The sequence below is a fragment of the Diuraphis noxia genome, unplaced genomic scaffold, assembly GCF_037042655.1.
Source record: "Diuraphis noxia isolate RWA-SAM2 unplaced genomic scaffold, SU_Dnox_SAM2 contig0004, whole genome shotgun sequence".
Taxonomy (NCBI): domain Eukaryota; kingdom Metazoa; phylum Arthropoda; class Insecta; order Hemiptera; family Aphididae; genus Diuraphis; species Diuraphis noxia.
The window spans coordinates 43929430-43941404 of record NW_028301714.1 but is presented as its reverse complement, the minus strand read 5'-3'; the positions used below and the strand labels follow the sequence as shown (position 1 = coordinate 43941404).

Here is an 11975-nt window from a genome sequence, read left to right as displayed (position 1 = left end):
CTTCTAGAAAACATAAATTAATTGAAACAGATGAAAAATTAGGACAAGGCAATAAAAAGAAAAGGCGTAGGTGTGTCAAGTGCTATGAAAAACTGGTCAGTGAAAAAGGAAGAGCAGTTGCACAAAAAACTTGTAAAACTACCACATTAATACATTATATTGCAATTTTTGTGAAAAAAATCCAGCCTTTAAAAAAAAAAATAATTTAGTATCTTGATTTTTGAGAGAGCTCCAGTGCTCCCACGGCCAATAGAGGTTTAAAACATGTATTATTAGATAATTAAATACTTTTGGTACAAATATAAACAAATAGATGGCGCTAATGATGAATAAAATAAAAATTTTATTGAGATAACCCGAGTGTACTCATGGTCAACGTGTTAAACGTTAAACCATTCTGTATCTAACCTCCGCCAAGATTAGGTACACAATTATCATTTTGTGAGTTTAAATAGTTTGTTTTTTATTTAATTCATTATTTTATGCTCCGAATGACAAAAGTAACCATCTCATTATTTTAATTACACTGTAGAGTCTACAGTATAGTGTATATTGTATAATTTGTATAATATTAATTTATACATACAGACGTACAGTTAGGTAAGTAAATACTGTACATAAAAATAATGATTTAAAAAATTTAACTGTAATATCAATGAAATATATAATATTATTATAGTTTTTGGCGTTAAAGAGTGTTTAACATTGGTCGGTAAAACATGACGTTTTTGAGTGCAATTAATTTATGTAAAACTTATTTTTATCTTGCCATTGATCGGAATATCAATGATTTGAATAGGAAATAGATTTATATTAATTTTAATTTAGGTATATCTATTAAGTACCTACTTATATTAAATATTATATTATAAAAGATAACTGACCTATAAATGCTATAATTTATGAATATTGAATATATTAAATGAAAATTATTATTTTTTTTTTTTTTTGTAAAGAGTACCTAGGCATTAACATAAGTGAGTGCAGTACAGTATAGCTTTTAGGCGTTTAATATATTCAATATTATTTAAGTTCGTTGTATCGTAATTTCGTAATGATAGAAATATTTTTGATATTACACAATACACGAAAATTATTAATTTTAGATTTTAGATGAAACGAAGAATATATTATTTATTATAATATAATTATATATTGACACAGTACCAGTTAAAATAATTTTTAAATAAACAATTTAAAAAATAACTACCAATTTATGAGTAGATACTTAATGAGTAATGGTGAAATATATATATATTTTATTTATAAACAATGACGCCCCTAAAATTCTAAAAATACCTACGTTATCAGCATTTTTTTCTTTTTTACGACAATTTGTTAGGCTTTTATAATTAAGAAATTATTACTATTCATAATCTTTTTTTTTTTTTTTTAATACAGTCCAAAAACATGGCTCCAAAATTATCAGGTTCAGCTTTCAAAAAATTAAGAGAAAAAAAAAATAAAATCAGGAATCACTTGCAAAAACATTAAATTCCTGGCTATCTACATCTAAAATTAATCAACCATTAAACTCGGATAATCATTTCTTTATCTATCTCGTCTAAACCAGTTGAGCTAGAAACAAATCAAGTAGAAAAAAAATTAGACTCGGAAATAGAAGTTCAAAACAAAATGTCTCCAATTAAAATTCTAAATTCCCCAATTATAAACCAACCGATGATAATAATGACATTTAATCAATATCTAAACCAATATTAGAATCTGAATCTACTCCTCTTAATTCGCTTCTAGAATCTTCATATGAAATTAAACTGTCGGAAAATTTTAATTTCGAAGATCCAGTTACTTGGCCATTAATTAGTGATAAATTCCGTATATTCATAGTAAAACACGGTCCTAAGTTGGCAAATTACAATAACTACAATTTTCCAATTGATGATACTGGTAGACATGTTCACGAAAAATTGCTTTTCAGGACTGTACCAAATGAAGAAAAAGTAAGATGCCCTTGGTTACTTTATAGTAAACAAAAAAATGTATTGTTTTGTTTTTCGTGTGTTCTGTTTTCTACCGAAGAAAATCAATATTTTTCGAGCATTTCTTTGGGGTTCAACAATTGGAAAAAATTAAACCCGAAAATTTCAGATCACGAGAAAAGTACTTCGCATAGAGAATGTGTATTTAAATGGAAGGAATTTGAAAAAAGACTTCGTGGTAGTAAGACTATTGATTGCACTATACAGAACGCAATAAAATGTGAAAAAAAAAGTGGAAAGATATTTTAAAAATTTTATTTGACGTTATTTTATTTTGTGCAAAAAATAATCTTGCTCTTAGAGGTACTGGTGAACGAATTGGGAAACCTAATTGTGGTATATTTTTGAGCACACTTGAATTGTTAAGTCATTATAATCCAATTTTAGCAAAGAATATTGAAAAGGTTAACGCTAAGAATAATGTTCTTTAATAAGAATAATGCTATTTTTCTCCACAAATCCAAAACGAAATAATTTCAATTCTTGGAAAATCAACTCGTTAAATCGTATAAAAGAATCAAAATATTATTCAATTATGTTTGATTGTACACCCGATGTGTCTCACAAAGAGCAAATGTCTCAGGTTTTAAGATATGTATATATTTCTAACGGCACTGTTTCAATTGAAGAAACGTTTATAGACTTTATCGAAAGTCACGAAAAAACTGGCGAAGGATTAGCTTTAGAAATAACAAAAAAATTTAAAAAAGATGATTTAAAACTAAACAATTGTAGAGGACAGAGTTACCATAATGCTGCTAACATGTCTGGAAAGTATGAGGGTGTAAAAACACGTATTTCGGAAATAAACAATTTAGCTATATTGTATGTACCATGCAATGCGTATAGTTTAAATTTAGTTGGCAATGACGCCGCTAAAGTACGTATACGTATGAAACGTTTTTTGATAAAGTTCAACAAATTTTTAACTTTTTTTCGTCTTCAACAAGTAGATGAACAACTTTAATGAAAAGTATTAATATTTCATTAAAATGTACTAGTTCCACGCGATGGTCCGCAAAACAAGATTCTGTATCAGCACTTAAACGTAATTTAAAAAATGTATATAATGTTCTTAAGGAAATTTCAGAAAACTCAAAGTTACCTAAAGAGGTAATTCTTGGAGCAACAAATCTTTTGAAACGTCTTGATTTTAATTTTTTTTGCTTACTGGATTTATGGAATGAATTATTGACAACAATTAATCGCGTTAATTTAGCTTTACAGAAGAAAAGTTTAACGATCGATAGTGCAACTAAAATGGTTAAAGGTTTAATTTTATTAATACAAACAATGCGAAATGAAGGAATTGATAAGACAATTGAATTTGGTAAAATTATTGCTAATGATCTCGGTGTTAAAGCAAATTTTTTTGATAAACGAAAGAGGAAAGTGGAAAAATTAGATTTTGAGTTAATTGAAGATGATTTGCAAGTTTTATCTCAACAGAATGAATTTAAAAAAGATATTTTTGAAGTGTTCGATCGAATTCTTACAGAATTATACAATCGATTTGAAAATATGTCTGAAATTAATGAAAATTTTGGATTTTTGTATGGTAGTACCCTAATGGACCACTCTATGGACTATATACAAAAATGTGCAGCTGACTTATCTTTAAAATATGAAACCAATTTAAATTCTTCCAATTTTATCTCTGAAATAAAATATTTTAAATGTCAAGCATTTTCTATTTTACCTAACTTAAGAGCCGCAACACCATTAGCCTTACTTCAATTAATTACAACATATTCTTTACGTTCTGAATATCCAAATGTGGAAACAGCTTTACGCATATTCTTGACTTTACCAATAACTGCGGCGACGTGTGAAAGGTCATTCAGTAAGTTAAAGCTCATAAAAAATTATTTAAGGTCTACAATGGGACAAGAACGAATATCCGATATGGCTATTTTATCCATTGAACATACATTGGTAAATGCTTTGGATATAGACGAACTCATTGAAGACTTTGCTGGGAAAAAGTTAGAAAAATTGCAATTTAAATGTTAGCTATAAGTAAAAGCAATATTATATGCATTATTATATATTTACTTACATAACTTAATAAGTGTTATTATGTATTTATGTTAAGCTTATTATTTTTAAATGCATTTATATTTTAAAAAGTTATTGGTTTTAATAAAATTTACAAACACTCACATTAAAAAATGTTATTTAAATAGCATTTATAAACAATATTCAGTTTTGAGTTTTTTAATAAATTAAAATATATTATTTATATATATATAAATATATACTATACTTATATAAGGGCGCATTTTGGAGTTTCGTCTCGGGTACAATATTTAGTTGCTACGGCACTGATTGTATGAGATAAGTGAGATTACTTTTTATTATTATTATTACAAATATACTTAATATTGGGCTTTATTGATGAAAGTTGTATTATCATATTAAGTTTGTCATTAAGTTTGTTGTGTTATTTTGTTGTTGTTGAAACATAGCTGAGAACCTCGTTTTATACATAAAAGTGGTTGAAAATGGTAAAAGTGCCAACACGGAAAATTGTAACAGTTGAGAATATTCAGCTTTTGAACTATACTAAAATTCTACTCATGTCAAATTTTTCTTGCAACATTGTATCAGATGTAATTTCAATAAGTTTCATATTCTTTTGCTGATGTGACTAAATATTTTAAATATATATATTCACGCAGTTAAATTTCAATCATGTTACTGTGGTTATTTAATTATGTTAAAAATCTTTTTTAGGGCTCATGCTATTTCCATACCATATTTTATCAAAATTGTTCATTGATTTAGCCATTAAGACATAAGAAACAGAGTTAATTTAGCATTTTTAGTGTTAAGTTAAATAAATAGAGGATACCTTGTACACATATTATCATTATGAATTTATCTATAAGTTACAACCTACTATGCAAAATTATTCAAGGTAAGAATAATAAATATTAAATAATATTATGTACATAACATATACCTAATAGGCATTTATATTATATTAAATATATATTTTATTACCCATGTAAAAGTTTAATACTACACCTACATTATCATTATGGTATAGTAATTTTTTTGAAAATTTTGAAAAATATTACCTTAGCTTTGCAGAACCCTGAAGCAATCTCCACAGAACACTGGGGTTCCGCAGAACACAGTTTAAGAAACGCTGCTAAAAGAAATGAATCCACAGCAGTACAGGGGTCCCAGAGAACTGAAGAATACTCTAGAATGGATTTAAACAATGGAACAGTAAATAGCTTAAAGTAAATCGGACAACTTAATAGATAACCGTAATAAATAAATTAAAAAAAAAAACAAGTGGTTGAAGACCTTCATTACAACATATTACTTCAAAATGAGGGTAAAAGTTCAGCCTTGAAAACAACATTTTCAAGTAACAAAAGGTTCCCCTACCCCCTCTCCACAATAAGTTACTAAATACTAAATTGAAATACTTTGAACTTTGTTTTTTTGTTTCTTTTTGTTTTTTGAAGAATTCATTTTCTTGGTACATTTTTCTTTTAAAATCCTCATTTTGGTTTTGGTTTTGGTTTTACTTTCAGTTTTTTTTTTTATTGTCTAAAATAATCATAATATGGATAATTAGTTAAACAATTATAAAAAAAGAAAACCCCTGAGATATAATTATTGAACAAATTTTATTGATATTGTAAAATAACCCTTTTAAATAAAATTGCTATTACCTGCTTATTGTGATTAACATTTTCTGTGATATTCATACCTAATGTGTCTAATACAATACATTCTTTGGGATGAGCAATTTCAAAAATGTTATCCTCAGTATATGTTTCTGGATTATGTTCAATGTTGTTGTTGACTGATTTAGTGTCAGACTAAAATATTTACAATTAATTAACGATTATTTAAATGTTACAGTAATTACTAATTAACTTTCTCTATTTAATAACATCATACACTAGTCATTTATGTTACCTTATTATCAGATTTTTTTCTAACACAATTATTATAGTCTGCATCAAATCTTTTTAATACTATTACAGGACTCCAACATATCCTATTATTAGATAAATTGATTGTTTTACTATTATCTTCTGTGTTACATTCATGGTTGACTGCTTTACTATCTATCTAAAAATTATAGTAAGAATATTACTGTAATTTGTAGACAAGATATTTATCTGACTAAATCTTCTGTAAAAATAAATTTATAGATACCTTATCTTCAGGTGCTGGCGCAACGTAAGATTTTATAGTTTTTTCATCCAATCTTACTAACTGTACAGCACATTGTTTTATGTCTTTTAGTGATATTTTGGATTCATAATTTGAATTCATAGGACAAGTAAGATTTAAATTATTTTCCTGTTGATTGGTTTGTGTTTCCACTAATTCATTTTTTAAAAACGGACCTTTATTAGTATGTTTACCAATGGATTCATTATATTCCTAAAAATGTTAAATCTTCAATCAAATTTAAAATAATACCTAGTAAAAAATAACAGTACATAAAAATAACAATGATAATAATACAAAATACATTTTTATCATCTTAAAAACATCAGCCTAGTTCACAACACCAATAATCGTCAAATATTCTGAATCACCAAAATATTGAACTCAATTGTAAAATTTAAATACACACAGAAACAACTTAGCCTTTCCTAATGCCATCACTGCCAAAAGTATGGACACACACGCAACTACTAAACTGTTTCCACAAACCATGATGCGTGTAATGTGGAGCTAAACACTACACCGAAAATTGCACAAAAAATCTGGAGGAACCAGCAAAATGTGCAAATTGTGGAAGAAACCACACTGCCAATTATAAAAAATGTCAAACCTTTAAAAAAATATTAAATCGCATCAAATCCAAATCCAGAACAACAGAAAAAGTTCATCAACACATTCAAACACATGCTGTACCACCTGCACCTCACAGAAGAGGATATGACGCACTTAGCTCAAAGCCAAAAGAAAAGCCCTCATAATATGCAGAAGCCACAATGAACACTCCTCCACCCGATCAACTCTTGCAAACCGTCACCAATTTCCTCAACGAGTTAAAATGAGTCCTAAACCCCCTCCTAGCTGCTCTAACATGCCTAACAAACAAAATCCCACTCATCATCACTCTTACTCCTAAATAAATTAACATATGCATCACATATCTTCTGATCATACCATATTTATTACATAAATTCTTAATTGTATTAATAAACCTGTAATAACCTTTAATAATATGTAATATGTTGACACATTCTAAAATATAATAAATAAATGAAAAAAAAATCATCTTAAAAAACTCAATTAAAATATTTTGGACATAAGTTAAATTTGAAAATTTATATTCACCTTCTTTAAAAAATGTTGGTTTTCAATATTTGTGTCCAGTTTTTCTAATGAAACACTGCATCTTTGTTGTAATTTATTTTTAGTATGTTCAACTAAATTATCCGTACTATGGGAAACTTCAGAGAATATAGTAGAATTATTTTCAGTTGTTTTTAACAATAAACCATTAATCAATATTGACTTTATTTTATTATTTAATGATTCAATAATTTTATCATTGAACAAACATTGAGAATCTGATAAAAGTGAACAAGTGTTAACTAATATTTTTTGACATAATTCACTAAAATTAATTAGGCATTGTTCAATATTTTTTGCTTGTAAATTTTGATATCCATTTAACAATGCTCCAATTTTTGAATTTAATAAATTACTTAAATTAAAGACTCGTATTTTATAAATATCTTCTTGAGTAAAATTTTCATTACATGTTGCTGAATTTATCATGAATTCACGTAAATGTTGTGTGTTTACAGATTCTTCACCATTTAACAAAAGCCTAGTACCGCTAAAATCAATATTAATTCAAAAATTATAGAATTGAACAAAATAATCAACTTAAGAATATTAACATTGATTATATTTTATTATTTTTATAAGCTGAAAAAATAGATACCTATATAAAAAAAAAAAAATACATTAGATTATTGTTACTCCAAACATATAAATAAACATCATTGAAGTTTGAACTAGCACAAAAATGTTTGAAAATAGAAAAGGCAGCTTATAATATGATGTAAATACTATCTATAAATGTATAAATATAACATTTTAAAAAAGAAATTGCAGTTTAAAACTAAAAATTAATTCAAAATTAATGTTTTGAAGGAAACATTTAAAGGGAAATTATGGAGCTGTAATTAACATATAATTCTAAGTGATTTAACTGATATTTTTAGTAAGTCCTAGCCCCTATTTACAAATAAGTATTTTTCTATACACATTATTGCATTAATTTCTATATGAAAATATATTAGATAAAATATATTCATTCAAGTATAATACTATGTATTTTTGGTAAGAATTTTTTTTTAATGGATATCCAATGTTAATTTAATTAATGAGCATTTTTTTTTTAAATTTAATTTAAATATATTCAATCTACAACAAAAAACAATAAGAAATAAGGATGAAAAGATAGTATGTACAAAAAAACACGAATCACACGAAGAGAAAACTATTCATTACAATACCTAAGAAAACTTTTTATTTCATATTTTTTTTATCTATTTTAGAAAGTCACTAGACCAGTTTTTTTCAACAAGGAATTTGTGGTGATGTAAGAATGGACATATTTTTAATAAAGGGGTTTATATGGTAAATTAAGTTAGAGTGGAAACTTTTGAAATGGCTTTTTACTTTTGACATTTTTAGGTCGTTCTGGAGGGCCACATTTGTTATGTACCATAGACATGGAATAGGAGTGATAAGTCTTAATGAGTATTATGAATTTAATATGTTTAAAAAAGATAAAGGACATTTTGAAATGTTCCAAAAAAAATAGATATATCAAAACTTATTACTATCATAAATAATAATTGGTTTATAGTTAATGGGTCACTTGTTATTAACTATTTTGTGTTGAAATAAAAAAATTGTTCTAAAATAATACAAGATATTTAATTTATAAGTTATACATTTTTTCAACTCACAGTTCTAGTGAAAAACATTTTAAGACTGCAGCTGCTTGAGATCTAAGACTCCATAAAACACTCGAAGAGCATCCTAAACAATATTTTAATTTTCTTAAACGTTTTGACTTAATGTAGTAATTGTCCATACATCTCTAGAAAATAAATTAAAATTATCAAAATTTTGTATACACAAACATTACATTTATAATGATAATACATTTTGTAGTTGATGAGTTGGCTTTGTGTAGGGTTAGGAACTATGAAAAATTAAGTAAGTATTGATTAGGAAAATTATCATTAGGTACTATTTAAATACTGAAAGATTTTTTTTATACTTGAACATATTAAATTATATTTTTATCAAGAAAATAAACTTTTATTTGTGATTTTATGAATCATAAATCTATTTTTCAATATTATATAATCTATATAGGTTGGTTGGTAATGAACTGTTATTAAGCATATCCATATTATATTTAACATAGTATATTGGGATATATTTTAACATACTAATAAATTCATATATTAATTAAAAGATTCAAGAAATTAATTGAAGTATATCAATACATAACTGATTAATTTTGATTATTCAATAAGTTACATATTGTGCAGTATCTGGTATATAAGTACTCCCATGTTACATCCCAACTTATATTGAACTCAGAATTTTCATAAAATTGAAAACCTATGTTTGTTATTCATTATTATTAAATAAAAAAATGTATTTATTTAATTAATCATAATACTTTTCTGAGTTTTTGACCTGTTTAAGTAGCTTTAGTTTTTCTATTATAACTATTTGTAAAATTCTAATTAAGTCATTTTGAAATTGAATGATACTTTCTACATTTTCAACTTTAAAATAATGCACTGAAGAACTATCAGTTATTTCAAAATTTATGCTATGACTAAGAATGAAGAATGAGTAGTGGAACATGAATATTAGATTAAGTTTTCTTACTAATACATTAGCTTCAATCAGTCCATACTCATGAAAATTTTTATAATGAATCCTATGTAATGATAATTGTTAGTATTATTATGGAATAGAATGTTCGAATTAAAAAAATTACTGTATAATGAAAACTTTAATTTTCTGTTTACACTTTATCTAGACAATTGGTGGGTCCAATAGAATTGCTGATAAAAAAATTATAGCCCGCAAACTGTCCCAGTAAACATAGGCTTATGGCAAAACTAGTAAATTGTTAAAATGCATCGTTCTTAAATTATAATTTTTATTGATTTTTTTTCTAATGTTAAAGCTTATTAAATTTGTTTTTGATAACTATTTAAGTATAGTTAGTTGTTGGAATGATAAGAGAAATGGAAAATTTACGATTAATTAAAGAAATTTACCTTGCACATATTGCTTTTACATATTTTGCATGTTTTAAGTTTAGTTTTGAGCGAGCATAATATACATCCATTTTTTGAATCTGATAATTTTTCAAAACAATTCTGTAAAAATAAATATAACTTTAAAGAGTTTTAATTAATTAACTTCTAACTATCATATAAAAAACATTGAAGCAACTTGCTACTTAAAAAATAAATATCAAAAAGTTGTGTCACAATAAGACTTATTAATACTGTTTGTCATTTGAATTGAACTTTTAAAATTCTCAAACATAACCATAAACTTTTAAAATATATAATGAATAATATATAATTATAGATAGATAATCCAATTTATTGCACACTTACTTTACAACAGAGACATAAAAACTTTTTATGGAGCATAATTTTTTTATTCATAATGATATTCTCTTTCAAGTCTGAATTACAAATAGAACACCAAATAATACTGTTTAATACATCTTGAGCATCTGATAGATAAGAAAATAATTTTTAAATAAAATATTAAATCACACAATACACCAATATTTTGAATACTTACGTTTATAATGATTGTTCCTGTAATTTATTTCCAGGTTATCAGGAAGTAGAGCATTATTCATTTTGTTTTAACTTGCACTTCATATGCCTTATTTTAGGTTATACCTATATAATCTAAGACAAAAAAAAATATAATGAGTGATAGGTAATTATTTATATTTTAAATAAACATTTTTAGTATTGTAAACCAAATAGTATTTTTTAATGATAATAAACTATTCTAATTCTCATTAACAACTATAAAAAAAAAAATAAGATTATTACAAGACTTTTTTAAAGACTAGATACCTAATGTTTTCAACTCTGATTCTTAATTTATAAAGACTTTGACAGTTTTTGAAGAAAGCCAGATAATTACAGTGTTATATTAAAAATCAGTAACAAAATACGATACATAATAGCATTAGTATAATATCATTGGTTATCATTTTGTATTTACTTTTATGATATTATATTAATTATACAATTAGGAATACTATTTATTATTACAAGAATATAGTACCTGTTAATATTTTTTTTATTTTAGGCAAACACATTCTATTAATCTAAATAGAAAACATAGAAATCTATAGATACCATATAAATTTTGACGTAATGTGCAAGTAGTTCAGGCAGCGTTGTCAAAAAATATGTCATGCAATGCAGAAATATTATATTTATAACATAAAATAAATGGTACTAAATCTCAGCTAAACAACTGAATAAAACAAATAGAACTGTTGCAGTTTTCGATGTCACTACTGCCACTGAATAGGTACTAATAAAAAATAAAAATGTAGAACTTAAAATAAACGACAATAACTATTTATATATAGGTAAGAATAATATGAAAATCATAAAAGTGATTTACCAACGAAAAAATAATTCCTATGAAAGTATACCTAATATACAATCACAAATTAAGATATTAATTCGTATATTGTATATTGTACAGTGTACATTTTAACATTTTTAACACTTATCACAACTGATAAGACGGCAATCACAAATCACAATACTGCGTAATTGCGTAATAATATATTGCCTATACGGTATTCCACCTAAAGGCTAAAAGTCCGGAAAAAAAAACCCGCGAAAAAAAGTCCGATTTATTAATTATACATAATGTTGTACAAGA

General features: G+C 25.4%; 2 protein-coding genes across 2 annotated transcripts; one reads left to right on the top strand and one right to left on the bottom strand.

Annotated features, from left to right (window-relative positions):
* On the top strand, positions 1–5608 carry LOC107170202 (zinc finger MYM-type protein 1-like). The gene is made up of 2 exons (XM_015520266.2): positions 1–600; positions 1402–5608. The coding sequence occupies exon 2, from the start codon at positions 2967–2969 to the stop codon at positions 4011–4013; it is 1047 nt and encodes a 348-aa protein (XP_015375752.2). The 5' UTR covers positions 1–600; positions 1402–2966; the 3' UTR covers positions 4014–5608.
* On the bottom strand, positions 4561–11770 carry LOC107170194 (uncharacterized). Its single transcript, XM_015520257.2, has 11 exons — positions 11435–11770; positions 10860–10972; positions 10667–10788; positions 10319–10420; positions 8978–9111; positions 7326–7833; positions 6186–6416; positions 5943–6098; positions 5669–5842; positions 5084–5245; positions 4561–4650 (listed from the first exon to the last, which is right to left on the bottom strand). Exons 2-11 carry the CDS (start codon positions 10918–10920, stop codon positions 4561–4563), a joined length of 1740 nt encoding a protein of 579 aa, XP_015375743.1. The 5' UTR covers positions 10921–10972; positions 11435–11770.
* Between the last annotated feature and the right edge of the window lie 205 nt (positions 11771–11975).

What these genes read in the sequence shown, in the direction of transcription:
- LOC107170202 (XM_015520266.2), top strand. Translation starts at nt 2,967, where the DNA reads ATGAAAAGTATTAATATTTCATTAAAATGTACTAGTTCCACGCGATGG.
- LOC107170194 (XM_015520257.2), bottom strand. Translation starts at nt 10,920, where the DNA reads ATGAATAATGCTCTACTTCCTGATAACCTGGAAATAAATTACAGGAAC. An exon ending in AAATGTTTTTCACTAGAACT is followed by an intron (nt 7,834 to 8,977) that starts GTGAGTTGAAAA and finishes TATTGATTTTAG; the next exon opens with CGGTACTAGGCTTTTGTTAA. An exon ending in ACCAACATTTTTTAAAGAAG is followed by an intron (nt 6,417 to 7,325) that starts GTGAATATAAAT and finishes TAACATTTTTAG; the next exon opens with GAATATAATGAATCCATTGG.